Source organism: Aspergillus wentii (genome assembly GCF_001890725.1).
Source record: "Aspergillus wentii DTO 134E9 unplaced genomic scaffold ASPWEscaffold_4, whole genome shotgun sequence".
NCBI classification, from domain to species: domain Eukaryota; kingdom Fungi; phylum Ascomycota; class Eurotiomycetes; order Eurotiales; family Aspergillaceae; genus Aspergillus; species Aspergillus wentii.
The window spans coordinates 4,028,385-4,055,502 of NW_024467835.1; the positions used below are offsets into that span (position 1 = coordinate 4,028,385).

A 27,118-nucleotide genomic window follows, 5' to 3' on the forward strand; every position below is an offset into this window, starting at 1 on the left:
TGTTATTCATTCGAGTATTCATTAGGGCCCCACTCTGCCAAGGCCGGTTATCTGGCGCTGCACGGGACTGGTCTTGGCGCTGATAAGCGATTTGATGTTGTAGAATGAAGAGGATAGTTAAGAGGTAGGCAATGGGTAGGATCTGGATATTTTGATGAGAAGGAGTCATTTATTCTTATTCGGGGTGACTGACTATTTATAATGGGAGGGAGTATGGGGTTAAGGAGAGAACAGTCTTATCTGTGCTTATCTCCCGACACAAAAGGGTGACACACGGGCACTTATCATGCTTTATCAACCCCATGGGCATCGCTTATCATATCGATCGTGAAATATCGGGATTCGATATCATGCAAGGGTTCGATGTCTTCTCGAAGGCCTTATATATCATGGAAAATCTCCGTGGTTTCCCTGTGTAGAATCATCATATCTCTTTTCGAAGATGGCTACCTCATCAGACACTAAATCATCTCCTCTGGAGACAACATACGATGTATCAACAGCAAAGCCAGATATCAAGCCAGGTGACATTCCCACAGACGTTGGGAGCGCAATTGACTCGCGTGCTGAGCGGTCGTTGGTGTGGAAGATTGATCTTCGCATTCTGCCTGTGCTGGCTCTGATGTATCTGTTCAACAGCCTCGACAAGTCCAATCTAGGCAATGCAAAGACTGCAGGACTAGAGAGTGAGTTCTTCCCTTTCTAGGTGGTAACCAATGCTAACAGAGTAGAAACCCTCAAGCTACATGGCAACCAATACAACCTCATCCTCAGCATCTTCTTCATTCCCTACGTCCTCACAGCACCCTTTCTCGGTATCGTCGGCAAGAAATACGGCCCTAGCCTCGTCCTTCCATGCATGATGTTCACCTTTGGCCTCTGCACAATCTTGGTGGTGGCAGTATTCAACTTTAGTGGTCTTCTGGCCATTCGATGGTTTCTGGGTATGGCAGAGAGCGCCTTTTTACCTCTCGTCATCTACTACCTCACAACGTATGTTCCTCATCTATCAAAGATGACTTCTTTGATGTACTGACGATATAGATTCTACCGTCGAGGTGAACTAGCACGCCGTCTGGCCATCTTCTACGCAGCCCAAAGTATCGCATCTGCATTCTCTGGTCTTCTCGCGTTCGGTGTCTTCCGCATCACATCTGGTCCGTTGGCATCATGGAGATATCTATTCCTCATCGAAGGAGGAGGCACAGTCATCTGCGCAATTTTTGCATTCTGGTATCTCCCACACTCGGCATCACAAGCAACCTTCCTGTCCCCGGAAGAAAAGGAACTCGCCTACCTCCGCCTTCAACTCGATAGTTCATCGGTCGTCAACGAAAAGCTGGACATCCGCGACGCACTACGAGTGTTCAAACAACCAACCAGCTGGGCCGTCCTGGCCATTCAAATCTGTCTCGGTGTTCCATTACAATCAGTTCAGCTTTTTCTACCAGAAATTATTTCCCGACTTGGATATGATACCGTCAAGACGAATCTGTATACCGTTGCACCGAATGTGTCTGGCGCAGTTGTTCTTCTCATTCTTGCATTCTGCAGTGACTGGACTCGATGGAGGTTCCCATTCATTGCTTTCGGTTTGATGTGTACCTTTATTGGTTTTGTGATCTACGTTTCCATTGACGTCACTTCTATGTTGGGGGTTGCATACTTTGCATCATTCATGATGACCTGGTAAGCCATCCATATATGCTATTCTGGTATAAATAACTAACGAATTAGGGGAACATCCGCGCCTTCCGTCATTCTAGACACCTGGTACAACAACAACATCGCCAACGAAGGACGCCGCATGCTCCTCACCTCCATCGCCGTCCCCATCGCAAACCTAATGGGCGTCGTCAGCTCCAATATCTTCCGCAACCAAGATGCCCCGAAATATCTTCCCGCCCTCATCACCACTGCCGCCTTCTGTGGTACTGGGATTGTCCTCACATTGCTTCTGGGAGTGTGGATGATGATTGATAATAAACGGAGGAATATGAAGCAGGGGATCAACCTCACTGCGATGGATGTTCCCACGGAGAGGTTACGAGAAGGACCGGATAGTCCTGACTTTAGATGGTTTTATTAAAGAATCATTCTATTTTACGAATTATTAATAGATGTGTATAGTTAACGAGATTACTTGACCCATACCTTGCACTTGATCGTAGTCTATTGGCATCCCATCCTAGACCATCATCACTCGACATTAGACAGCACACCGCTATATAGCCATTTTTTCATGGAAGCCATCTAGGGCTTCCGTTTACATATATCACACAGAAATAGCTTGCAGATCGTAAAGGAAGACACGGACACCAATGACACGTTATTTTATCTTATTTAATCCCTGTGGTGTTAAATGAAGCAAACAGAAGACGGAAAAAAAAATTTTTTTTGTCGGCTGTGCAAATGACATGTGGGCATAACGTTCAGCACAACATTTTGACCGCATTTATGATTAATATCCGAAAAAGCAAAATAAAAAGAAACAAAACGAACGATGTTATTATTAGCAATCAATCAGAGGGCAGCTTTTATCCGAACTCCGAGAATTTGTTCAGCCCTGTAGGGCTGAGTGGAGACAGGGGCAACCGGATTGCTGGCATCCCCACTCTTTCTAGGGAGTTGAGCACATTATTACAAGGCAGTCAGCCCATCTTTTAATATTATTATTCATGAGTGTCACCAGCTGACAGTATCTATGGATTGTTCAAAATGAAGTGGCAAGGCGCTATTCACTCCCTCTTCAAGGGATTCAGCTTTAAGCTCGTCTGTGCCGGACTCAGCTTCGGCCTGTCTGGCATGTCGAGGGGTGAGACATCCCACCTCTGAAGAAAGACAAAGCTAATAAACAGGACTCGACGAGGGCATCATCTCAACAACCGTCGCTCAGGAATCCTTCATCCACGAATTCGACCTCCGTGCTGAATATCTCGATGCCTCGCAGCAAGCGAATCGTCTTTCGAATATCACCTCCATGGTGCATATTGGCAGTATCCCGGGCGCCCTGATCGCGTTCTTCCTGTGTGAACGAATCGGCATGCTCTGGTCCATGCGACAATTGTGTGTTCTATGGTTAGTAGGAGTGATTGTTGTTATCACAGCAGATGGACGACTAGGCCAGATATACGCTGGACGATTGGTGATGGGCTTGGGCATTGGACAGGCGGGGATAGTGGCACCGACGTATCTGGCAGAGATTGCACCTCGACAGGCACGAGGATTTATGGTGTGTTTATTTGGGATATCAGAGTATATTGGGATCATGATTGGAGTAAGTCGTTCTGATCTGATGATATTGGATGTTGCTGATGGACAGTACTTTTCTGCCTGGGGTGCTGCACTGCATATCTCGAACCATAGTTCAACCCAGTGGATTATCCCGCAGAGCATACAGATAATCGTGGCAGGATTGCTCTGCATATTCTCATTCTTATGCGAAGAAAGCCCTAGATATCTCTGCAAAATCGGAGATTGGGAAGACGCAAGATGCGCCCTGGGAAGACTGTGGAATCTCCCTCGCGAACATCATCTGGTCTCATCAGAAATCGAGAGCATCCAGAATCAGCTCGCGACGGAAGTGCAACAAAGCGCTGGCACATCGTGGATGAGTGCATTGAAAGAGTTGTTTACTGTTGTGGCGAACCAAAAACGACTGCTGTTTGTTATATCAGAGCAGATTGTGAGCCAGTGGTCGGGGGCGAATTCCATCACGAGTATGTTCTTTCTCCTATGATACGATTGATGCTAATAGAAAAGCCTATGCACCTGAACTATTCGCACTATTTGGCATGACTGGACAGTCGGAGAAGCTATTCACTACTGCCGTCCTCGGAGCAATCAAATTCGTTGCATCCCTCCTATGCGCCATCTGCCTCATCGACCACATCGGACGAAAGCGGTCTTTGGTGTCGGGCATTCTGATACAGCAAGTGGCAATGCTCTACATAGCCATCTACCTTACTGTCGATCCATCTACAGAATCGTCATCAGTCAAAAGAGCAGCTATGGGAGCAGTCGTATTCATGTATTTTGTTGGTATTGGCTGGGCGATGGGATGGAACTCGATTCAGTATCTCATCAATGCTGAAGTCTTCCCACTGCGAGTTCGAGCGATCGGGTCAAGCCTCCTGATGTGCTTCCACTATGCCAATCGTTATGGAATATCCAAGGTATGTCCTGCTATTCGACTCATAAGCATGATACTAATGAACAGGCCGTCCCGTCGATGTTACTCCAAAATGCCATGCAGCCCAAAGGCACATTTTGGTTTTTCTCCGCCATGACATTTCTTGGCTTTCTGTGGACGTGGTTTCTACTGCCTGAAACAGCAGGACGGAATCTGGAAGAAACAACGGAATTGTTTGGTTGAAAGAGAAGTGATTGCAAATGCAGACAATATGGTAGGACAGATATCAGGTAGCAGGATCCACTGGGACCTTGGGATATTCGGTTCAGCCCTACGAGTATTTGCCGATGTGGAAACCGTTTAACGGTGTTTAGTAATCCTTCATATAAATAGCATAAGCTATCTATCTAGCCTGCCTTGGAGTAAGCTTCACCTTGAGCTCAGGCTTCCGCCAAAGAGTAAAGACTTGGTGTTTTGCTATCCAATCTTCATTCGGGTCTGCCAACTCTATATTGAAATTCCACACCAGGCGAGAGAGAACGAGCCGGAGTTCTGCATCTGCGAGTCTAGTTACTGTTAGCACTGAGTATACACTTGAGGTGGTTGACATACTTTTGTCCCACACAGTTTCTCGGACCTGTCATAAAAGGGTTAAATGCTGCCTTGTCGTCTGATGAAAATGCTTGATCACCCAACCATCTCTCCGGGACAAAGACACCGGCGTTGGTGAAGTGTCTCGATGATCGATGGACGACCCAAAGGTTGGCTCCCATCATTGTACCACTGGGAATGTGTTTTCCAGATACAACAGCTCCTTGTTGAGGCACACGATAAGGAGAGTGCTCGGTGTAGGGGGATAGAGACGAAGCGACTCATCAATAACAGCGGAGAGAAAATGGAGAGAAGTGAGCTTGTTCAAGGTGATTTATTCTTCTGTCTGGAAGTTCTGGACGATTTCCTGTTGAAGCCTCCGAAAGACAGCAGGGTTGCGAAGAAGGAGATACGTACACCCTGCGGTGCTTGAAATCTATGCCACTGGATGGCTCTTCTAGGTAGGGGTTAGTGAAGATACTATTTTCCTGATGCAGTTACGATCTTAAATTAGCCACGTGGACCTACTTGAGTACTTTATGTTTTGTTCTACTTTAGTTCATCTACCTCGTATTACAATACCGAGCAAAGACATGGAACCGTTTCAGGTACACCGTGTAGTGCATCGTCGGAATACTATCAACCGATGATTTGATTGGCCAGTAGCCCAAATACTGATGCCTCAGGTATTAGTCGCGATGTGGTCACAGGAGTTTGCTCTCATTTCTTCTTATACACCTTACTGATATAAAGATTACAAATACTTTTTTTGTCATAAGTTAAAGAGACTAGAGTCTATCTATGCCATTGGATGGCTGGTGGAGCATCGCATTGTTGTGATCCCGATATCCGATGGATTAGTAGACTCGGGGTTCTTTCCAATGCCGAGTGTTTCTTAAATATCGCCATCTTCAACGACTTCTCATGGATTCCCATCTCAACCACATCAATTCTGAAAATGTCTGCTAGCGCTCATAATATCGCGATCATTGGGGTATGCCTAATATTATTAATTATTGTTAACTGGCTAACAATGGCAGGCCTCTGGTCTTCTAGGAAGCCGGATTGCACAAGCTCTACTCTCTTCTGGACATAGAGTTACTGCTATTCAGAGAAAGGAATCGAGCAAAAATTTGCCGGCCGGTGTTGACTCTGTGAAAGCTAATCTCAATGACGAAAGTGAACTGAGGGCTGCATTCGAGGGACAGGATGTTGTATTGAGGTACGTCGAGCGATACTACAGTGTGTCTGTTAGCTGACAGTATAGTGCTGTTGGATTTCCCATCTTTGAAACAGAGAAAGTCTGGATTGATGCTGCTCTCGCTGTGTCTGTGAAGCGTATCATTCCATCTGAATTCACCACCAACCTTGAATCACCTCTCGCTAGTCGGCTTCCTGTCGCAGCAGAAAAGGTCAAGGTCCGTCAATATCTTACTACCAAGATCGCCAGTACCACATCAACGACAACTTGGACATCCCTAAACAATGGCGCATTCTTCGACTTGACCCTTAGGTTTGGAGCACTCGGTCCCAATCCCATGACTGGCAAGGCTGTCTTCCACAATGGAGGGGACAATGAAATTGGTCCCTCGACCCTGTCAGATATCGCCACTGCTATCGTCAGGATTGTTGACAAAGACAACTTTGAGGCGACCGCAAACCAAGCCGTGTATATTCATTCAGCAGCCGTCACAGAACGGAAATTGACCGCGATAGTATCAAGGATTACCGGTTTCGATTTCGGAACTGTCGAGGATGGCAGCATACCTGATCTGAAGGTGGCCAATCTGTTGGAAGAGACAGATGCCAAGTTGAAGAACGGTGACAAGTCTGCTATGCTCAACTATTACTATGCAATGATGTATGAGGAAGGCTATGGCGGTAAAGATTTTCGTCAGCTATCATGGAATGATCGTCTGGGAATTCGTGTCATGAATGATCAGCAGCTGGAGGAGGCTATTCGCAGTTTTATTTAATTGGTTATTTCACAAGTAGCGGCAATTGGAAAGCAATGAAATTGGATTCGGTGATTGTTTCTTCCAAGCCTAGTCAAATATACTTCAACCTACTACATAGATGCTTAGAGCTGCGAATAAGACTGGCGCTTAGAGGCGTCTAATCGATCCTATCAAGATCCCTGTTGGCAATTGTCTCATCAAAGCCACGGTGGCAGCCGTCAGTCTCGCAATCCTGCTGATCAACAATCATCAACATCTTTATATCCACCCTTGCGTTTATCATGAACCAACAGGATATCGCTTCGCCTAGATTCGGACACTTTGTCCTGCAGCAGCTCCTGATTCATTCTAATCATGCCCTAGACCGATCGCAGTAGGTTAATTTTATTTGTACAGGAAAAGTCCTACTTCCAACCACGAATCACGAATCTTTTTGGCCTTTTTTGTGAAATGCTGCTCTCCACCAGATGTCGCTATCCTAGAAAACATGGAGCTTGCGAAGCTGTTCTGTGCAATGCTTGGGCTTCTGCAATGGTAGTCAACCGCGCGTATACCAGAATGCAGAAATATTGTATATGGCAGGGGCTGTTGGATACTGGCGATGTTGTACACCCCGTCTGCCGGGGTGCTTCTGGCGAGTCAGTGATAGATGCTTTCCCTAATGCCATATAATGCTCTTGTTCACGGCCTTGATTCGAGTGACAGGCCTTGTTCTAGGACGTTCATGGCGAGTCCCAGGTGCTCACGAGCAACTGGGTCAGGTATATTTCTCAGTACCCGAGATTGAGGGCACTATGCAGGCTACTGCGAGATCTACAATTACTATTGTTTAGGATGTACAAATATCAAATTGATCCAAACAATCTAGCTGGACTTGCATGCCACGAAATTATTACCACTGGCTCCATTATGCGTAATTAATCCAGCCAACTCATCGTCCTCATTGAAAATAACCCGATCCGCACCAGGCGATCCTCCAGTGTAAACTTTGAAGGAGCTCAGAATGGGATACTCGTAGTATGTACCCGACACAGGAAATTCAAAGCCCTCATAATCGTGGTATTCGTGTGGGTAGTTGTGCAAGGTATCGCCGGATTTGTAAAGCGAGTAGCCCTTTTTCTGGGCGTCACTGATGTCGCTGGACCAGTAGCAAGTACTACCGCAGGTGTACTGGCAGCTTTCGCGCTTGATGGGGATTGTGCTGGCGATGGAGGTGGCCACGATGGGGACAAGTGCGAGGATTGTCTGTGATATCAATGTATGCACTTTGTGTGGAGATTGATTATATATACCTTAATAGAAAACATGTTGCTTGCTTTTCCTTCCTGATGTATAGTTTTTTCCTGCTTTTCCTTTCTTCAGCAACCAGGACAACAGCTTTATTTGACTAACTACATGATATCAAATCTCCGAATGAGGTTACATCGTCAGCTCGTCACTGATAAGCATCTGCACGGGACGAACCGCTGCTCCGACGGACACCCGAGATGATCAGGGTCTGTCCAATCGGCACATGTATATAAAAGGAATTGTTTAATTTATTATTATGGCATGATTCAATGTTGCTTTATCTAGCCATGCTTCACTGCTCGAATTGGGTGGGTGTTTGTTTTTCCCTTCATACAGATGTATTTTCGTGTTGAACAAATAGAAAAATGGACTTAATAAGGAGCATCCCCCGATTTCAACGGTTATGCTTCTGAAAAGATACCTGCATATCACTAGATGGTTAATTGACTAGTTTATTTGATTTATTGATTGGTGGCTTATAGTGACGATGCCAACCTTTATATATTCTTTGGGGCTGCAGCCACTATCCGCGGACCAACACTGGCTATCTATGGATTTGATGAAGGAGATTTGTAAATAATTATGTTGAGGTAATGTTAGATCACCATCTTATATATCGTATTGCCCTTGATTTTGCGCACTTTGCAGCTGCTGTTAGCTTATGGCCCCTCGAAGTGGCGCAGCAGTGATCTGCCGATCGAAAACCATGGCTGTTTCTCCAAATGTCGATTTTTCGGTTTTTGGTCTGCGCTTACTTTGAACATTGACACAGCCTCCTTACAGCGTCATTACCCCGTACAAAACTAACACAAATTCCTGATAATTCGGTGTGGAGGCGTTAATCGACACGAGGATTTGCACATGCCAAGAAGGCGAGGCTGGCAGCCTCACTGGCGATGCATCCCTTAAAGGGCTCCCCACGCTGATTCCAACTTCTCTTACAGCTCACTGGCAACACTAAAACATCGACGACGACAATGCCCGTCCGCAACTTTGACGATCCCTACTACAAGCGCGTCTGGAAGATTATAAAAATCATCTTCGAAGCTACTTTCGAGGCTTTCATTCCAGCATTACTCGGGATCTTCCTCGTTGGGCTTGTGCTATTTATTATTGTTGTTATAATAATGGTGATTGCATCGGCCCTGGGCATCTCTAAGTCGCCAGCGGAAGATTCAAAAAAGGCAGATTCGGATGAAGTCAAAGCAAAAGAGAACCAAACAGTCCCTGGGCAGTCAGCCCAGGCGGTTGATGAACAGACACGCCTTCAGATCGAAATTCAGTTCTTGGAGGAAACGTTGAAAATACGGCGAGAAGTACTAGAGAAATTGGTGAACAGTAAGGCAGTGGAAAGTAAGTGAGGTATACATCTTTGTTTTACTGCTGCATATTCGCTTGATACTTGGTTAGGATGACTGGAATAACCAACAAGATAATAGCATCAGCCCGGGTTTAGCCGGCAAAGCAGCCAAACAAACATACAGAACATATGACCTGTATTCCTTTTCTGCCAGTGGATTAATAAACATGAGAGTGTCTGTCAAGCGCTCTCAGCCTGTGGCCTCCAAGACTAAAGATAGATGACCCCCCCTGTACAGCTGGTGACCTAGTGATTCTGGCCACACCCACTGGCAGGTGATTTGTCTCCGGCCTTCTTGGCTTTTATAATACAGCATCTATACAGCAAGAATGGTCAGAGCAGATAGCTAGAAGGCAATAAAGTCATACAAGTTTGCGTTACATCCTCGGTAGACACATATAGTATCCAAGACGCAGAAACTGCGGGGGCGGATCTGGGCACGACAATTTTCCGAACAGAATGTATTAAACGGCACTTGCCAAGTTCTACACAAGAGAAATTGTCAAAAAACGCATAGTAGTCTTCATTTATAATGATGAGGGATGCTCACCTGATCAACGAGCAACATGGTCGACTGCCGTGCGCCTTTTCCATCTCACTGCCGTTGTAACCTCAGTCTCATCGATGGGGTAGCAAGCGGGCAAGGATATGATTGCAATGGCTGAAAGGAGATTCTGTTCTAGATGCTCAGCCAGGTTCTGCCAGCATCGCAGCAACCGAGGTTTCTGGGTTCATCCCAAGTGCCGTAGGGATGATGATGAAAAGGGCCGGGCCCTTGAGATGGAACGATGGGATACCATCAGGATATAAAAGGGGTAGGGCTTTCGTACAAAAAGGAAACAGCTCACTAGCAGCAGCAGCACTCTCCAGAAAGGCAGTATCCCATCTCTATAGCTAGTGAATCATCACCATGAAGCTCCAGGCTCTCATTCCCATCCTTGCTGGACTCGCCGCAGCCAGCCCGGTCAGTCTTCAGGACCGTCAAAGTATACTTTCCCAGATCCCCGTTCGAAAGCTGTGGTCAGTGTGCTAAATAGTCATACTTAGCCCTGGATGGAAATGAACTGCGAAGTGAATCGTGCAAACCCATCACCTTTATCTTTGCCCGCGGTTCGACTGAGACTGGCTACCTAGTAAGCAGAACAGTGATCCAAACACCACTGCACAGGCATAAACTAATGCAGAGAACAGGGCCTCTCCACCGGCCCAGCCTTGTGCGATGCTCTGAAACTCGCCAATATCGGCCAGGTCGCTTGTCAAGGCGTGGCACCCGCATACACAGCCGATCTGGTATCCAACTTGCTCCCTCAGGGCACCACCCAAGCGGCTATCAACGAAGCCACAACACTGTTTGAACTGGCAGTGTCCAAATGTCCCGACACCCAGATCGTGGCGGGTGGATACAGGTGAGGCTCCCATCTCTCGCTTCAGCTCTTTCTAACGAACGTATCAGCCAAGGCGCAGCCGTGATGCACGGGTCCATCTCGAAGCTCTCTGATAGCGTCAAAGAGAAGATCAAGGGTGTTGTGCTTTTCGGAGATACCCGTAACAAGCAGGACGGTGGTCGCATTCCCAACTTCTCGACTGATAAGACCAAAATCTACTGTGCGTTGGGAGACTTGGTCTGCGAGGGCACTCTGGTTATTACCGCGGCGCACTTTACCTATGTGGCTGATGTGCCAAATGCTTCCATATTCCTGCAGTCGAAGGTTTAGGCAGTCTGGTTTTCGGGCGTCGTCTATTTAGTAGCCATCATTCACGTCCTGAATCCTACACTTTTCATTCTGTATTGCCCCGCTGTAGGTTCATACCAGATACTCCGGGTAGGAATATTTGTAGAAGTTCCTGATATAGATATTCTTTATCTACTATGACGACTGCTGTTCCAGTACATACGACCACAGGGTGTGGAGAACAGGGCTTCCCGTCCGCTCAGCCGTACTTAAGCCACACGCCGGCAGGTTAGTAGTTGGGTGGGTGACCACCAGCGAATCCCTGCTGTTGTATGTTTTTTGTTTTTTCTTTTCCAAGTATTTTTATATTTTTGCTCTGTCCAGTTTCTAATCTCTAGCATCATAAAGTATCTGATATGTTCATGAGGATATGGCAATCCCTGTTATCGTGGCTGTGCACACAAGGCTGACTCACAGCCTGAGCAACATAAGAGCATCCATGATGTACTCTCTTTCACCACTTTGATCCATACTCCCTTTCCAATATCCTCACCATGGAGCTCATCGGATTACCCCATGAGATCCTACTGCAAATAGTAGGTAATCTCTCCGAAGCAAGCTTGAATGCTCTCACGCAAACAAACCGACATTTCTACAATACCCTCGAACCCCTTCTCTATCGACAGAACGTGAAATATGGTAACTCTTTGGCCTTAGGCTTCGCAGCAGAACGTGGATACATCAATGTTGCAGAAAAGGCATTGAAGAAAAATCCCAGCTTGGAAAAGAAACTACCAGCCACCCGCAAGAGCAGCATTCATTTTCACCACACACCACTCTGTTTTGCGACCCGAGGACGGGGCTTGTCAGTTGCAAGGTTGGTATTGCAACATGGCGCCAACCCGGACAACACCTGCTGCCGGAACGATCGACTCCTGACTGGGGCTGCACGAGACGGCGACTACTACTTGGTGGGACTGCTGCTCGAGCATGGTGCAGCTCCTGACGCAAGCATCGACTCGGAAAGACCTCATGGCAGACCTCTCGTTGAGGCTGTTCAGAAGCAGCATATAAAGATGGTTCGACTTCTGCTGGATCATGGCGCCAATCCCAACAAGATAGGCCGTTATGGGACGCCTCTTCAAGCCGCAGTTTCTGGGGGTCGCATTGAAATCGTTCGTTATCTACTGGATGCTGGGGCTGACATTAACCAAAAACGCGACGACGGCAGGACGGCACTGACGGACGCCCTTGAGGCGGGGTATTTTGATATTGTCCAACTCTTACTCGACAACGGGGCAGATATGGAACCCAAGGGATTTGTCCTCTGCATTGCTGCAAAGTGTGGGCATTACCCACTTGTGGACCGACTTCTCCGACTTGGTGTGTCGACAGAGACTCGGGTGGCGTCGACGACGGTCACTGGAACGCCTTTGATATATGCTACATCGTATGGGCTTCAGCCTTTTCCAGAGGACATTGGCAACTCAACCAAGCGGGGCGTGGAGACGGTGATACGATTACTGGAGGCCGGGGCGGACCTCAATGCGCGGGATGACCAGGGCACCCATAGTCTATACTACGCAGTCCTTCATTCAAACGTTCCAGTAGTCAACGCGATGCTTGACCATGACCCCAAGCTTGATGTGGACGTAACAAGAGACGGGAGTTTCGAAACACCATTATGGCGAGCCGCCTACAGCTGGTCGTTGGGAGATGCGCAAATGGAAGAATGCACCGAGATTGTCCGACTGCTACTAGGGCAGTGGGCCGATCCAAACCCTTGTGATCCCAGAAAGCGCATCAGTCCCCTCTGGTATGCAGCCAAATTTGGGCCCCCGGGAATGGTGCAGTTGCTGCTTTCTGAAGGCGCAGATCCCAACCTGGGCACACGGCAATCGATGATATTATTCTCGGCAGTGAAGAGAGGACGCGAGGAAGACGTCCGCAGCCTCTTAGAACATGGGGCAAATCCAAACGAACACAAGGATGACGCTCGTGGACGGAGCCCGCAATCGCCGCTAGCTTGTGCAATCAAAGACGGGCACTACAAGATAGCAGAGATGTTACTCGACTACAATGCCGATCCACATGCTTCGCCATGGAAGGATATCACTTCAAAAGGCAATGTTGCAGAGTCGCCAGGGTATTCACTTCTGGAGAAGATCCTTGCTCGTGGGTGTGATGTCAATGAGCCGGACAGCGATGGTGCAACACCCCTATATCTCGCGGTGAAACAAGGAAATGTGGACGCTGCCAGGCTGCTGGTCAGGCATGGTGCGGACCCTAACTTGGCAATGGATAATGTTTCCTTATTCTGCCTGCATAGTGGGAAAGAGTACAGTCAGATGGTTGAATTACTTCGCGAGTTGGGTGCTACGAATGCTGGTGATGCATTTACTGTCTTTAATTGTGATCGTGTTTTCCAATTTACAAGGCGTTGACATAGATATGAATGATGAATTCGAGAGAGTATACAATTTTGAATCCAGTTCAGTAGCCAGTAGCTATCGTACAGTTGTCATTTTACATTTTCATTCATGATCCAAGCAGACGCACTGCATCATTGCCGTTGTCACTGAAGGTCTGCTTTCGTTCCGAATCAGTGACGACCAGAACCCGGCTTGGGGACCGCCAGGTTCGCCACGAAGATGTTGGTGGCCGCCAGCTGGTCCTCAAAGGCATCACTGCCGTCCCACTTGGGCTCGTACCAGCGCCCTCCGCAGACGGTGTGGGTGTTGCCACCGGTGCATTGCTTCGCAGCCGCGACAGCCGAGCCCTGCAGCTTGGGCCAAATCCGGAAGACGGTCAAGGGGGCTGCTCTGACAGTAGCAGCCAGGTCGAGAGCCAACATTCCCTTGAGGGCCTTCTGGTTGGAGTCGCAGTTGTTCTTCGCTTCGCAGTTGACCTCGGAAAGGATGTTGCCGCCGTACTTGGAGGGGAAGAAAGTGCTTATGGTAGAGTTGACGAGGCCGACTAGGCCTGTCTTCCACTTTTGATCTCCGTTGGTCTGGGAGCTGTTAGTCTTGTTTTATAGAGCATGTAGGTAGGGCTCATACAACGTTGTACATGACCGCGGCACCGCTCATGTATGGCCCGTAGTTGCGAGACCAGACATCACCGGAGAGAGAGCAGTTCTTGCCGGAGTTGATGGTGTCTACAACAGACCAGGTCTCCGTGTTCAACAAATGAGACTTGATACTCCAGTCCCACGCCTGGTTGGCCACATCCACATACGTCTCGTTCCCAGTGAAGTGCGCCAGGCGGGCAGCCAGCTGGAACAGTTTGCCGTTGGTGGCCGCGTTCTTCTGGGCGTATCCAGCCTGGTAAGGGAAGATCTGCCAGCGTAGTCCACCACCACATGTGCGGGGATCCCATCGCTTGATCTCATCGTTGAAGACGTTCTCCGCCATCTCCAGCCATGTCGGCACTCCTTTGTCCTGGAGGAAGTTCAGCTCGGCCGCAGTCAAGGCCGCAGAGCCCCAAGCGAGCTGGTCGTCGTTGCCGATATAAGCACTGTAGTTGGCAGGCATGAAGTCATTGTTGTCGCCTCGCTGCCAGTTCATACCCTGCCTCACGGCGGCATTGTTCGATGCGTCCTTGGTGTAGTGCCAGTACGTGATCATGGACTCAAAGAGGGCGGCACCTTCCCACCACTTCGTTGGGAAGGCTCCGGGGATCTGGCCAGTCTCGTTGCCGGTGTAGTTGCCCATGGTGTTGAAGGCGGCGGATGCAGCGGCATGTTTGATAGATTCTATCTGGTCAATACTATTGTCAAAAGGTGGGAAATAACAACCTACCCTGGTCATTGATCTTAATGTCAATTGCATAGGCAGTGGTGCCAAAAATGGCGGCAGCCGCAACGGCAGTCTGGAAGGCCTTCATGTTGAGTTGTTTCAATTGATTGATGTAGATTGAGATGGGATTGAAGAAGCAACTGAGACCTTAAATAAATTAATTTCCTGGGGCCAGAATTCTCATGGACGATCTGAAGGCGCAGTGTTGCTTCTTTTTTTTGGTGTTTGTGGGGGCGGAGCACTGCCTGCTGCAAATCATTATAAAATCCTGATCCTTTGATGCGATTTATTTATATCAGAAGATCATTGCTTATCCGAGTCAAAAGGGAGATCCTTCAGTTGAAGTATCCAATTAAATCTGCTATCTCCAGTTTCATCCTTTCCTATCTCTTTCTAAGATGATTTAATCCTCTTCCCAGCCCCTGAACACGCATATGAAGAAACCCCGATGGTGATATGTATATGTACAAAGAAAAGAAAAAAGTAATAAATAGGCTGCAGTGGATATGAGCCCAGATAAAAGAAGTACATAGAAGGAAAAATATATTAAAGTAAAGTCAGTGGGTAGACTTGAGAATTAGTTCCCATGCTGGAGGTTTAGATTCGGTTATGGTGGCGACGGTGGCCTCTGTGATGAGACGCAGTGGACGTAGCAGACGACGAGCAAGGAGTCGACGATGTGGCAGTCGTGGTGTAGTCGTATGTCGAGGTGCTGTAGGATGTGGTCTCGTACGATGAGGTGTAGTACGAGTGGTGTGACCGGGTGTGTAGGGTAGTCGATTCAGCGGCAGAGGAATGGGTGGAGTGATGAGCCGCAGAAGATTCAGTCGTCGAGTGATGAGAGGCAGTGTGAGTGGCAGAGGAGCGAGTCGTTGAGTGATGGACAGACGAAGTGCTGACAGGAGTGGACTTGTGGCTGGAACTGCTGTCCTTGGTGCTGGATGCCGGCGACTTCTGCCTGTCTTCGCCCACGTTGACGCCAGCAGTGGGACCAAAGTTGAAGCACTTCGATGGCATCGGCGCTGTGACCTCCTGTTCATAGTTAGTTGAGATTATTCAGAAAGACGCAGTTCAACCACATACTGCAATTTGCTTCTCCACTATCGGGTCTTCTGGCGAATCCGCCTGGGCGATGCTTGTATCCAGGCTGACACCGGCCTTGGATTTCACGCAGACCTGGGATTCTATATTTCGTTAGTGGAAGACAGATCAAATGACGCCAATCAACTTACGGCCCGCTTCAGCCTTGACACCGAGTTTTCCAAGTTTGGCGCCGACATCAAATGCCTTTTCTGGATGGCATTAGTACATCGAATTCATTCCCATGGAGAGTGATCTTACTCGTAGAGGCCGTGATGCTGGCTCCGAGATAGGGTTTCAAATAAACACCCGCTTCAAAGCCCTGGTCTAGAAGCTGTCAGTAAATAGTTGAGCCATCTCAGGAGCGCGATACATACCAAGCACTGCCGCAATCAATTGCACTTCGGCCTTGGCGTAAACCTCCGCCTCCGCCTCGATCTTAGCATCGACCTCAACAGGCTTGGTCTTGACGTGAGGCTTCCAACCACCCGCAGACACGTCCGGATCAGTGAGGTCCAGCTCGAGCTTTGCAGAGTCCGAGAGGCTCAGAGTCACTCCGGCACTGACCCCTGCGGATCCGTTGACAGGACCAATCTGGTATCCCCAACTAAAGACAATTTCCGGACCCAGGTCCAGAACTCCTCCGGGAATGGAGATGCCCTCGACAGAGATCGTCACTAGCTTGAACTCGTCGGAAAGTTCCTTGCTCATATTCCCACTGAGTCCGAGGCGGGGGGTGAAGCTTGCAGAAACATCATTTGGCGACAGAGTCAACGACGCGGCGACAGGGACGCCATAGTCGGTTTTGATGTGGGCGCCGAAGTCAAAGGATCCTTTGGTTTCACATCCCTCGCAAGAAACATCCACGGAGACGTCGGTGCCAGGAATCGGGAATGACTTGCTGAGGGGGATTTTATGGTTGAAGCTCATGGATGCAGTGGGGTCCCAGTCTCGTCGATCGGTGCTGGGTGCGTCCACATTGCCTATCGTGAGTTCGTAGCTATGAAACAGCTTCTTCCATTCGGATGCCACGCCGGTCAACTTGGCCTTCAGCGAGTCCCTGTCAAACGCAATGGACGAGACGACAAATGGCGTCCGGTACTTGTTCCATCCACAGTGCTCCTTGCCGGCAACCAGGATCAATTTGCGGTCATCCTCGTCGTTAACCCACTGCCATCCGCGCTGGGTGTATCCGAACGCACGAGCGTTCTCAAACTCCATCACCATCCCGTTCTTGGTGCAGTCGATGGATTTCAGGAGGTGCCGGAACTTTTCCATCGAGACAATGCTCGCTTCATCATCGCCCATGTCGACAGTGAGGTTGGCCAGCGTTTTGTGGCCATTCTGCATTCCTGTTGTGCAATGTTCGTGTCAGTTATATCCATGTTCTGTGCTGGTGTATCATACCACTCCAGTAGTAAGAATCTCTGCTTAGCCGATCAAAATACGAAAGGACGGCATCTTCGCTCGATTGGACATCTCTGTCCACAAGTGCCTTGACAACATCGGGGGCTTCTGTATCTTCAAAGACCAGAGACAAGGCTGGCTGAAGAAGAAGGGAGAAGAGCAGGCTGGAAGACAGCCAGGACCGTGGGAGATTCACCATCGTGGGGGTATGAAATCTTCTGTCGAAGGCGATGTCCAGAAGCCATTTCCGTTCAGGGACACCTCTACATATTTATTTCAGTCGGATACTTTTCTTTTCTCTCATTTCTGTGGAGAAGGCACTCCTAGTATGCTTGGCTATATTGAAGGTATGAAAAGCCTCGCTTGGCGATGTCTATTTCGGAGGAACCGCGTCTTTTCATAGGGCCAGGTACCGATGCCCTGTCGGTCAATGCTCGTGTTGTAATGAGATTATCGTCGGTTCCTGGCTCGATGAGTGGTTCGTCCAGTAGGATTGCGTCGTTCCACGATGATCTACGATTTGTTCGCGCTTATCGCAATTTGACAGCTCGTATCGAACCGCACAAGGGTTCCAAAGAGGCGTATTCTTGCGAGCATTACTGACAGGAGGTTCGCTACTTTATTTAAAAATAAAACTCCGCAGTCGTTCTGGGTAGGAAAAAGATTGTTCATTTAATGTACTAATATTGAAGCTCTGTTCGGAACAAGCCAGAAAATGGAGATGAATAGCTGTCCCGCAATATCTTGGCTTTGTTACACGAGGAAGGCCATAAAGATCTTGCAGATGATAGGCATTCAAACAAATGTATTTGTCGCTACTTTGGTGCCTTTTTGTTCGTCCTTCAACTCTGTTTATTGGAGTGTAATATTGATCAAAACTGACAGTGATGCGATGATATAGTTAGCTATGATCGCGACCATTAATAAAAGTATAACCCCAGATCATCCCAATCTAATCTATCTCCGTCCAATTTCAATTATTTCCCTCCCATCCAGAATCCAAACCCTTTGATTGCCTGGAGCACAATCGCCCTTCAATGCCCTCAGACCCGCATTGATCGCAGCCTGTGCAATGACATCTGCATCCTGAGCCAGACTGTCCTTCCATGAAGTATTAACCCTCCCAACTGCTCCTAGCAAGTATCGTGCCACAGTCTCAGCAGGTCTGCTTTCCTTGCGATCACCTGTAACCACTCCAGGGCGCAGAATGACTGTCTTTTCAAAGTCCAGCCCTTTGATATCTTCTTCAATCTCGCCCTTCATCCGAGCATACGGGATAGATGATTGATGGTTGGCGTGCGAGGAAGAAATTAAAACGAAAATGCGTGACCCAGCTTGTTTTGCTGCGCGAGCTAATTCCAAATGCAGCCCATGCTCAATGTTGTATTGGTTTTCAAAGCCACCTGCTGCACTTCGAGTAGTACCGAAAGAGGAGAAGAATAAGGCCGGTGCAGGGAGATTGCCTATCTGACTAGCCCATTGAGGAGCTTCCTTAGAGGCAAACGCTGTGAGCTTGGATGATTCCACCTGCGGGAGACGGCGAGAAAAGGTGTTGACATGACTAATTGCAGAGCTGGCAAGAAGAGAATTCAAGATATGGGAACCCTGTGGTTGACTTAGCGCCGATAATTATATCAAGTCAGAATGGACTCACCACTAGACCAGTGGAGCCAATTAGTCCTGCTGATGCCATTGGTGTTGCTGACATGCTGAATATACCCAAATAGTTGGAATCCTAGTTCATTTGGCGGAATTTTAACAGTCTGGAGAATATAAGAAATGCCTTCGGAGTTAAACTCCGGCTATGTCCATCGTGCAGATTTGCCACCGCTGGCTTTATACAGCAGTATCGGCATGAGCGTAAAGTTATGCAGAAGACCCACCCGATTGCATTCCGACCCACTACTGCAGGGTCTTTTTGACAAATCTAATCTACATGATATGTCCGTTGGAGTGGAAACCGGTAGAATGATAGTATCAGTTCTCTCGGATGTCGGTCAGGATGCAATCCGACATCAACTTCACAAAAGCGACATGTCCGATTCCCGATTGACCGATATCGAGGTACAGTCTATATCTATACAATTCTGCCATATTCGCACACTAATACTCAACTCGTCTTCGCCACTATCATCGCAATGTCTGTCACTCCTGCTACAAGGCGAGTTATCCTCGGTGTGATGAACGTCGGCCCCGATGCATCGATGCCACGGGGCCCGCATCACATCGCCTGATGAATTCAATCAGTGCCTGGATCTCTTTCAGGAGAAGGGATATTGCGAAATCGACACTGCTCGTGTTTACGATGCCGGCCGTCAGGAGGCCTTTACCCGGGAGGCACATTGGAAAGAACGCGGTTTACCCATTGCCACCAAGTGGTACCCTTTGGGCGCTGGCTCCCACCGAGCCAAAATGCTGAAGGAGAAGCTCGAGGGGTCGCTTCGTGAGCTGGGGACAGATTGTCTTGATGTATTCTACCTCCACGGTGCGGACCGCTCGACTGTCTTTGCGGAGACTTTCAGACGCTGGATGAGCTGTACCGTCAAGGCAAATTCAAGCAGCTTGGTCTGAGCAATTTTTCTGCATATGAAGTTGCGGAAATCGTGACCATGTGCAACGAGCGAGGCTGGATCCGCCCAACCATCTATCAAGCCTTAATGCCTTAAGTGAGATGTTCTGTTCTCCTCATTACATGCAAGAATGGTGCACTGATACCCACTTTCCTCCATCTTTAGCCCGAGCATTCGACACCGAGCTTATTCCCACCTGTCACCGATACGGCATCGACGTGGTCGTTTTCAACCCACTCGCTGGAGGGTTCCTCTGGCAAATACAAGTCGACCGATGAACCCACAGATGGCAGGTTCAGCGAAAAATCCAGCTACCAGGGCAAAACATACCGATGGCGCTATTTCAAGCCCAGCGTATGCCGTGCACTCGAAGTTGCACTCGAAGTTCCGGAGCCTGTGGTGGAGAAATACGGTCTCACTCTAGTCGAAGTGGCGCTTCGCTGGTGTGTTCGCCATTCGGGGTTGAATATCGTTCGTGGAAAAGATGGTGTCGTTACTGGTTTCAGCAGTCTTGGTCAGCTGCAGGGTAATTTGGCTGATCTGGAGAAGGGACCTCTGCCTGCTGAGGTTGTCGACGCTCTTGATCAGGCATGGCTTATCACGGAAGCTGATTCAAGCACATTCTGGCATGGAGAGCTCAAGTATGCATATGACACAGAAGATGCACTGTTTGGGAAGAAAGATTCGAAATAGTTGACATTCGGGTGCTACTTTATTAAGGAGTTTAATAGAAATACTTGGAGGTCTATGATACCTAGTAATCCAGAAATAGATATATATAACTCCTGCCAACTGCTCTCCCAAATAAACAGAACAGACCATGCGAATTTATACCACAACTAATAATCTCCAGGTCGAATGTAGAACAATCTGCTTCCCCCTTTATATATAGTGAAATATTCAGAATTATATGGTTATTGTACAGTAAGTATTCATCTCATGGTGGTCATAGTAGACACAATGGATCCTACAAGATCAACCACAGTGTGTATTCCCTCATCGAAACCAGGCATGAAATAATGAATTCGATATTACTTTCATTCAATTAAGTAAGCACTCATGTTCATGGACATTATTTGTTTATGAATGTGCAATAACCCCACACTGTGATAGAATCCTTTTGGTAGTCAGCAGACTTCCTCATAGTACAAGACACTAGAATTCGCTGCTCTTTTAGGTATTACAATTATTATCCAGGTATAGAAACCAACAGACTTGTAGTGCCTCCTCATGGCCAAGCAACAGCCTTGGTTAACTGCCGGCTGGCCGGACCCGAGGGCCCGTGGAATTTTGGGGGCGAAGCTGTGGCATCCCTGACTGAACGTCACAGTGCATTTTGATTGGTTTGTGGCTGGATAGTGGGGCCCATGCACGATTTCTTGGCCAAGTACTTACCGCATTCGGACATCAGGCTGAATATCATTTCTTCCTAATTTTAGCTTGTTGACCATTTCCTAGCGTCATGGCTCGTCTGAGGCTGATGTGTTTGGAGACATGATCTGTAACAGTGGATATCGCGTGGCGAGCCTTATGTCCGGATTCGAGAAAATGCTTACAAAAAAGCAAACATCTGCGGCTCCAAGATGGGCACTGTCATCCACGCTGGTAAAGACTTCTACAGGCTCGAAAAAGGGTTTGACGAAGCTGCGCGCTGTGTGGACAATGGCTGTGGCCGAATCGCACCGGGCCCTCGGCCCCGAACCATCATCATCCACATTTGTATAGAAGTGAAGCACTGGAATTGCATATATAAACCCCCATCGCTAGGGATGTTAGTGTCGATATACAATTCAACAGTTCAAGCACCGACAAGAACCTCAGTCGTTTACTCTATTTGGCTAGTTTACAACCGCCAAAATGATTCAATATCTCCTTTCAGCTGCCCCTCTTCTGGGGCTGGCAGCAGCAGCCAATTATTCTTTCCCTGCTGTGAAGAATATATCACAAGCAGACATTTACCAGGGAAATGGGCCCCTTCCTGTATGTAATCCATCTGTCACTCTGAATACCCTCAGCTAACTCCCCCAGTGTGAAGCCCTTATCGCTGCCGGCCTTCGGGATAGAGTGCTTCTTCCAGCCGACACTGGCTATGAGCCTCAGGTGCTCAGTTGGTGGGCGTGGAATTCCCGCCAGCACCCATACTGTCTCGTGCTGCCGCAGAACACCCAAGAGGTTTCTCTCGCCTTGACTACCCTCGTCCACGCCGGCAAGGGAGCAGGCGACTGGCATATTGCCGTGCGCAGTGGAGGCCACAGCACCATCAACAGCAACAACATCGTCAACGGCGTCACCATTGACCTGAGCCACATGAACTCGAGCAGCTACGACGAAAGTACCAACACGGCCCGAGTCCAGCCAGGTGGTCGGTGGCAGAACGTCTATGCCGATCTCCAGGAACGCAACATCACCGTCGCCGGTGGCCGCGATGGTGATGTTGGCGTGGGAGGCTTCACCCTCGGAGGAGGCAACTCGTTCTATTCCGGCAGGCACAGCTTTGCCTGCGATACTGTCAACAACTTTGAAGTCGTCCTTGGAAATGGAACCGTTGTCAATGCCAACAACAAGACCAACTCGGACCTGTACAAGGCCCTCAAGGGTGGCACCAGCAACTTTGGCATCGTCACCCGTTTCGATTTCAACGCCATTCCTTCCCTGCCTTTGTTCCACGAGACACGCGTCATGTCCGCCAACTATACAAATATCGTCTTGGATGCTATTGTTGACTATGCAAACCATAATGAGTCTGTCGGTGAAAATGCTCTGGTGGGCTATATCTCACACGACAAGGTTACGACCATTGACACCCTGTATGCCAACACAGCCGGTGTTGTCAACTCTGGGACCAGCTATGACAAGATCAGAAAGCTCCCGGCATATGTCAATAAAGGGGGTGTGGACAACATGGCCGCCGCCGCGAAGGCTTCCCAATTCGCTGGTGAGAGCTGGTACGTTTACTCCAATTAAACCATTAAGATACCCAGCTAACATTGACCATAGGAACGCCGGTGCGACAGTGACATTTAGAAACAACCCAACTATTCTTCGCTACGTGAACAAGCTGCACGACGAATACGTCAAGGCCTTGCAGAAATCCATCGGACCTGACAACTTCTCGACCGCTATCTTCCTTCAGCCCGTTCCCTCATACTATGCCAAAATCTCCAAAGCACACGGCGGAAGTATGATGCCACTGGAAAAGCTTGGAGGCAATGCTGTGATGTGGACTGGTGGTGTGGCTGTCAAGACAACCACTGGTGCTCTGGCGTTTGCAAAGGCCGGAATGCACCAGATGGCAGCCAAACTCACCGAGTTCGCCAAAACGGTTGACGGGCATGTCGACATGATTTATCTCAACTATGCGGACGCCACCCAGGATCCCCTGGGCAGCTATGGTGCTGATCGCGTTGAGTTCATGCGAAAGGTGGCTGCCAAATACGACCCCGCTGGTGTCTTCCAGAGCCGTGTTCCAGGCGGATTCAAGGTTAACAGAGTATAGAGAGTGGAGGAGATGTGGGAGTTGTTAGGATAGGGATTGGTTCTTTTAGACACAGTACATGTAGTTATGCATACGCTAGATAGACTTCGATTTAATGTTTTTAATATTGATATAATTGCTTTTTCGACGCAATTTCTGGCCTAAAGCAGGGAATATTGCACTGCAGATCTTAGCCAGGACGAGGCTGACGAGGCTGTGTTGCCCCGCCGCCGAATCCTGGCAGCCTTAAACGCTTAATGTTCTTGATTTTATTTCTGAAAGACACGATCTGAGCATTTATCTTCTTCCAAATATATCTATCCTAAAGGAATGAAGCCATGGATCCCTCCAGTGGCACTGGCAAAAGGCCTGCTGTACGTCCATCAATTATCGCAGTAAGACGTAGCTAACCATCAAGCAGTGCGATAACTGCAAAAGCAGGAAGGTAAAAGCATAATCCGATCTATAAAGATTCCAGTCTGTTGATGATAAAGTAGACAAAATGCAACCGTGAATCTCCCTGCTCCAGCTGCGTCGCATCGAACCTCGACTGTCGCATAGGTGACCGAGCTGGAGAAAAGCGACAACGGGTCCTTATCTCTGCTCGCTACGATGAGGCCATGGAGAATGTCGATCGTTCGCTTCAAGATGTTTCTAATATGTTACAAAAGCTCCTACAGATCAATGAGAGGCCCGGGCAGTCGTCACCAAAGGATCCCGTGACTGCGTTTCTTAGCAGCGCCCACCCATCCTCTAGCATCGCCGGAACGGACGAGGGATATAGAGGCGATTCTTCATTCACAGCACAGGTCAAACGTGTCACTGAGTCCCTCAGGACTGCCGCCTCGAATCTCCAGCTTAGCAGGTCAGATATGGCTTTCTCCGAGGCCATGAGTGCTATTCAGACGCTCGAAGCCACTACTGGCAGCGAAGAAACCACATCTAGCTTTGGCGATACCGACAGCACATCATCATTTATCCATGTCCGATATCCAGAGCTACAAGGCAGGATGGTCCCATCGCTTGAACATGTGTTAGGCCTCCTCCGACTGGCGCAGACAGAGAGACAGCGGATCTTCATCGACGTGCCCGTCATTGACGAAGCGGAATTTGGCGGATTGTGCCAAAAGGTGTACTTTGCGGTCAATGAGTATTCCATCATGACATGGATCATTGTCAACGTTGGTCTGTTTTATTTGTTCACCGACCTTAAAGACTACAATTATGCAGCAGTGGGCGTTACTCATTCGGATATTCAGACATACACACAACTATTAACAGACAATATCGAAGCCACCATCCAGTCAATGAGACTATTTCAAGATCCATCTGTAGAAGGGATCCAGGCACTAGCTCTTCTGGTGAGTCTGCACTTTTCCTCCACTCGAGTGAAGCTGATTGGAAAGACAACATACTGCCTCAAATCAGGGCGAAGCAAACTAGGCTGGTCATGTGTGGCAACGGCCTCCGCCATGTGCATCGATCTCGGGCTGCACCAACTGCCTAAAGATATGGAAATGTCCGAGAGATTAAAGAAGCGCAGTGTCTTTTGGAATGTGTATATCATAGACAAAGGTCTGGCATTTACGATGGGCAGAGTGCCGTCTATCCAGCCTTATGATGTTTCCACTGAGCGGCCAGCAATAGACAAACCAGGGATTCCGGGACAGTAAGTAAGCCTCGCCTGCTTCAATACCCAGTCTGACGCACCAGTCTCTATGCTGGCTTTTTCGAGTATGCCTTGATCGTTGGCGAAATACAAACAGACCTCTTCTCTGTCGCTGCACGACAACAGCCACAGCATATACAGATTGAGAAAGCAAAGGCATTTGCTACGAGGCTCATCGGGATCAACACCAACTTGAAACAGGTACAGGCCATCCCCAACAGGTAATTCATGGTCTAACCGTAGCAGTCACTTGAGCAAAATCCAGTTACCGATAAGATGTTCGCCAGCGCAGATATCATTCTCGACATCATGATGCACTGCCTCGTGACCATTGTCTACCGCATCATCCCTTGTAACGAGCCCAATGCGAGTCCGCTACAATGCAATTCCATCTGCGTCGAAGCCGCCCGCCACGCTCTGTCCACAATAGTGAATGCCTACGAGGGCTTTGGCCATAGTCCGGAGGGCTGGGTCAGATTGCTCAATATGTAGGTTTTCCACCAGAACCCCCTTTCAGGATAGCATCTCTAAACATCGACAGGCTCTTCTCCCTAGTCCCGCTTGCACCTTTTGTCGTACTTACAGGACATACTGTCGCATCATCATCTGCGAAGGATGTAGGACTTCTGGCCGCCACCGTCACAGCTCTAAAGCCCATATCCTCCAGATCCATATCGGGCAAGAAGCTTTACGACGTCTGCAAAACATTCCATCAATTTGCTACCGTTTTCGTCGCCCAACAAATGACTGTGCCACAAGCCCAATTCCATCCTTCCGTGTCAGCTCCTCCCACTTTTAATCCGCAGACTGAGGGTGGCCTTTCGATGAGCCTTGGGGATGCAGGACCGTCTCTCTACACTATGGCTCCACAGGACTGGGATGTTTTTATGGGCGAATTCGATATGGGAACTGGGGCTGGTGCAATGGCCTCTTTTCTTGAGCCGTACCTGCCATTCGATCAACTACCTTGAGCTATTCCACTCCCATATATATCCCTTTAGATTTTGAACTGAAAAACAAGAGCTTTAATACAAATCCCATACTAAGGTGTCCAGGATCTAGCTATTTCCCCACTGTGCAACACTTGGGCCCATCATAGGGCGGGGATCGCCTCCCGGATCGGTAGATCCCGTCCGTCTAGTGCCCGGATGTCTTATTCTCCGAATTGGCCCTTTTCGGATGCCCGGATCGTTAGGTTGCCGACAGTACTAACTCTGGGGTATGCCTTTAGCCATGTTATTTACTATCTACAGCCTGATGATATACGCTCATTTGGCTACTGGGGTGTCATCAATTACCCAACTGGTGGCGCCCGTGCGTGTCCATCATTCGACTATCTAGCATCATACTTTGGCTGTAAGCAGTCTATCTAAGAGCTAATCTTGAGCATTTTAGAGCCAGATTCGAAAGTCTCATGTATACCTTGGAACAGAGCGATATATCTAAGATGTATAAATTTGTAAGGGTGCTATAGAGCAGTCCATACCCCCTCTTTCCTATACCAAGAAATGCACAAAGCCCCCCTCCAAGTAAAAGTCGGCCAGTATAGGCCACTGCGGGGTGTGAAACGACAGCTGCATGATTCTAGATCCAGGTGGGCCGTTGCTACACCTGAGGGGACGTCAGGTGTAACCCCGGCCACCTGCCATGAGAAGAGGGGTAGTGGCCACAGGGTACGTATCGTGCTTGCTGCGTAGAAGATAGCAGTGCCACGATATTACTCTGAGAGTCTATCCAACGTCTTTGCAGCTATGATTATGTGGCTTGGAAAAATCTCCGGAGTGTCATAATCTGCACAACCAAAAAATAACCTCCGTGCTGGCTGTCTGACTTACATAGTACATCTCAATGGCCAGATGATACAGGGATGCTGGCACCTGTCTCCACTGCCCCTAGTCACATCCTGGGCCCGTGTGATGCGGCCAGCTTCTCCGCGTTCTATTCTCTGCCACATCATTCGTCATTGCCTTGGAGCAGCCTGGCTGGCCCAGGATATTCTCCAAACTCGATCCCAGGATGAGCAATTCATGCCTTGTCTGTCGTCCAGTTGGCATAACTGTGTTTTGGATTATGCCGGGATGAAAATTACTATGCAAGACTTAAATAACGGCTGTAT

The 27,118-nt window shown here is 48.5% G+C and overlaps 14 protein-coding genes across 14 annotated transcripts; 9 read left to right on the top strand and 5 right to left on the bottom strand.

Moving 5' to 3' along the window:
• Window positions 1-442: 442 nt before the first annotated feature.
• On the top strand, window positions 443-2,150 carry ASPWEDRAFT_69410 (putative MFS transporter; the record flags this gene model as incomplete). Its single annotated transcript, XM_040839046.1, has 4 exons — window positions 443-686; window positions 732-993; window positions 1,045-1,689; window positions 1,738-2,150. The coding sequence occupies 4 exons, from the start codon at window positions 443-445 to the stop codon at window positions 2,087-2,089; spliced, it is 1,503 nt and encodes a 500-aa protein (XP_040689897.1). The 3' UTR covers window positions 2,090-2,150.
• Window positions 2,151-2,718: 568 nt separating this feature from the next.
• ASPWEDRAFT_111771 (uncharacterized protein) lies at window positions 2,719-4,375 on the top strand (the record flags this gene model as incomplete). The annotated part of the gene is made up of 5 exons (XM_040828269.1): window positions 2,719-2,815; window positions 2,859-3,277; window positions 3,323-3,719; window positions 3,763-4,175; window positions 4,220-4,375. 5 exons carry the CDS (start codon window positions 2,719-2,721, stop codon window positions 4,373-4,375), a joined length of 1,482 nt encoding a protein of 493 aa, XP_040689898.1.
• A 160-nt stretch (window positions 4,376-4,535) lies between these two features.
• On the bottom strand, window positions 4,536-4,905 carry ASPWEDRAFT_173006 (uncharacterized protein; the record flags this gene model as incomplete). Its single annotated transcript, XM_040831010.1, has 2 exons — window positions 4,536-4,698; window positions 4,745-4,905. The coding sequence occupies 2 exons, from the start codon at window positions 4,903-4,905 to the stop codon at window positions 4,536-4,538; spliced, it is 324 nt and encodes a 107-aa protein (XP_040689899.1).
• Window positions 4,906-5,676: 771 nt separating this feature from the next.
• ASPWEDRAFT_134962 (uncharacterized protein) lies at window positions 5,677-6,810 on the top strand. Its single transcript, XM_040829332.1, has 3 exons — window positions 5,677-5,717; window positions 5,764-5,945; window positions 5,991-6,810. The coding sequence occupies exons 1-3, from the start codon at window positions 5,682-5,684 to the stop codon at window positions 6,697-6,699; spliced, it is 927 nt and encodes a 308-aa protein (XP_040689900.1). The 5' UTR covers window positions 5,677-5,681; the 3' UTR covers window positions 6,700-6,810.
• Window positions 6,811-7,381: 571 nt separating this feature from the next.
• On the bottom strand, window positions 7,382-8,026 carry ASPWEDRAFT_156713 (uncharacterized protein). The gene is made up of 2 exons (XM_040829712.1): window positions 7,974-8,026; window positions 7,382-7,926 (listed from the first exon to the last, which is right to left on the bottom strand). The coding sequence occupies exons 1-2, from the start codon at window positions 7,986-7,988 to the stop codon at window positions 7,546-7,548; spliced, it is 396 nt and encodes a 131-aa protein (XP_040689901.1). The 5' UTR covers window positions 7,989-8,026; the 3' UTR covers window positions 7,382-7,545.
• Window positions 8,027-8,779: 753 nt separating this feature from the next.
• On the top strand, window positions 8,780-9,684 carry ASPWEDRAFT_41436 (uncharacterized protein). Its single transcript, XM_040835560.1, has one exon. It carries the CDS (start codon window positions 8,949-8,951, stop codon window positions 9,330-9,332), a length of 384 nt encoding a protein of 127 aa, XP_040689902.1. The 5' UTR covers window positions 8,780-8,948; the 3' UTR covers window positions 9,333-9,684.
• A 584-nt stretch (window positions 9,685-10,268) lies between these two features.
• On the top strand, window positions 10,269-11,046 carry ASPWEDRAFT_77488 (cutinase family protein; the record flags this gene model as incomplete). Its single annotated transcript, XM_040839547.1, has 4 exons — window positions 10,269-10,317; window positions 10,379-10,464; window positions 10,523-10,737; window positions 10,785-11,046. Coding segments are annotated over 4 exons (612 nt in total), but the record flags the coding sequence as incomplete, so codon positions are not given.
• Window positions 11,047-11,546: 500 nt separating this feature from the next.
• On the top strand, window positions 11,547-13,475 carry ASPWEDRAFT_184170 (uncharacterized protein). The gene has a single exon (XM_040832018.1). It carries the CDS (start codon window positions 11,559-11,561, stop codon window positions 13,446-13,448), a length of 1,890 nt encoding a protein of 629 aa, XP_040689904.1. The 5' UTR covers window positions 11,547-11,558; the 3' UTR covers window positions 13,449-13,475.
• A 131-nt stretch (window positions 13,476-13,606) lies between these two features.
• ASPWEDRAFT_184171 (glycoside hydrolase family 76 protein) lies at window positions 13,607-14,889 on the bottom strand (the record flags this gene model as incomplete). Its single annotated transcript, XM_040832019.1, has 3 exons — window positions 13,607-14,014; window positions 14,064-14,758; window positions 14,805-14,889. 3 exons carry the CDS (start codon window positions 14,887-14,889, stop codon window positions 13,607-13,609), a joined length of 1,188 nt encoding a protein of 395 aa, XP_040689905.1.
• A 509-nt stretch (window positions 14,890-15,398) lies between these two features.
• On the bottom strand, window positions 15,399-17,487 carry ASPWEDRAFT_173013 (uncharacterized protein; the record flags this gene model as incomplete). Its single annotated transcript, XM_040831011.1, has 6 exons — window positions 15,399-15,833; window positions 15,885-15,985; window positions 16,034-16,093; window positions 16,143-16,208; window positions 16,259-17,233; window positions 17,289-17,487. The coding sequence occupies 6 exons, from the start codon at window positions 17,485-17,487 to the stop codon at window positions 15,399-15,401; spliced, it is 1,836 nt and encodes a 611-aa protein (XP_040689906.1).
• A 758-nt stretch (window positions 17,488-18,245) lies between these two features.
• Window positions 18,246-18,981, bottom strand: ASPWEDRAFT_52045 (uncharacterized protein; the record flags this gene model as incomplete). The annotated part of the gene is made up of 2 exons (XM_040837694.1): window positions 18,246-18,893; window positions 18,943-18,981. The coding sequence occupies 2 exons, from the start codon at window positions 18,979-18,981 to the stop codon at window positions 18,246-18,248; spliced, it is 687 nt and encodes a 228-aa protein (XP_040689907.1).
• A 503-nt stretch (window positions 18,982-19,484) lies between these two features.
• Window positions 19,485-20,551, top strand: ASPWEDRAFT_741461 (uncharacterized protein; the record flags this gene model as incomplete). The annotated part of the gene is made up of 3 exons (XM_040839443.1): window positions 19,485-19,773; window positions 19,803-19,891; window positions 20,105-20,551. The coding sequence occupies 3 exons, from the start codon at window positions 19,485-19,487 to the stop codon at window positions 20,549-20,551; spliced, it is 825 nt and encodes a 274-aa protein (XP_040689908.1).
• A 1,164-nt stretch (window positions 20,552-21,715) lies between these two features.
• ASPWEDRAFT_60249 (FAD-binding oxidoreductase) lies at window positions 21,716-23,426 on the top strand (the record flags this gene model as incomplete). Its single annotated transcript, XM_040838508.1, has 4 exons — window positions 21,716-21,838; window positions 21,887-22,585; window positions 22,715-22,803; window positions 22,856-23,426. The coding sequence occupies 4 exons, from the start codon at window positions 21,716-21,718 to the stop codon at window positions 23,352-23,354; spliced, it is 1,410 nt and encodes a 469-aa protein (XP_040689909.1). The 3' UTR covers window positions 23,355-23,426.
• Window positions 23,427-23,671: 245 nt separating this feature from the next.
• ASPWEDRAFT_173017 (uncharacterized protein) lies at window positions 23,672-25,973 on the top strand (the record flags this gene model as incomplete). Its single annotated transcript, XM_040831012.1, has 7 exons — window positions 23,672-23,707; window positions 23,755-23,778; window positions 23,831-24,694; window positions 24,740-25,002; window positions 25,047-25,203; window positions 25,249-25,490; window positions 25,544-25,973. The coding sequence occupies 7 exons, from the start codon at window positions 23,672-23,674 to the stop codon at window positions 25,971-25,973; spliced, it is 2,016 nt and encodes a 671-aa protein (XP_040689910.1).
• Between the last annotated feature and the right edge of the window lie 1,145 nt (window positions 25,974-27,118).

What these genes read in the sequence shown, in the direction of transcription:
- ASPWEDRAFT_41436 (XM_040835560.1), top strand. Translation starts at nt 8,949, where the DNA reads ATGCCCGTCCGCAACTTTGACGATCCCTACTACAAGCGCGTCTGGAAG.
- ASPWEDRAFT_134962 (XM_040829332.1), top strand. Translation starts at nt 5,682, where the DNA reads ATGTCTGCTAGCGCTCATAATATCGCGATCATTGGG. An exon ending in ATAATATCGCGATCATTGGG is followed by an intron (nt 5,718 to 5,763) that starts GTATGCCTAATA and finishes TAACAATGGCAG; the next exon opens with GCCTCTGGTCTTCTAGGAAG. An exon ending in GGACAGGATGTTGTATTGAG is followed by an intron (nt 5,946 to 5,990) that starts GTACGTCGAGCG and finishes CTGACAGTATAG; the next exon opens with TGCTGTTGGATTTCCCATCT.
- ASPWEDRAFT_184170 (XM_040832018.1), top strand. Translation starts at nt 11,559, where the DNA reads ATGGAGCTCATCGGATTACCCCATGAGATCCTACTGCAAATAGTAGGT.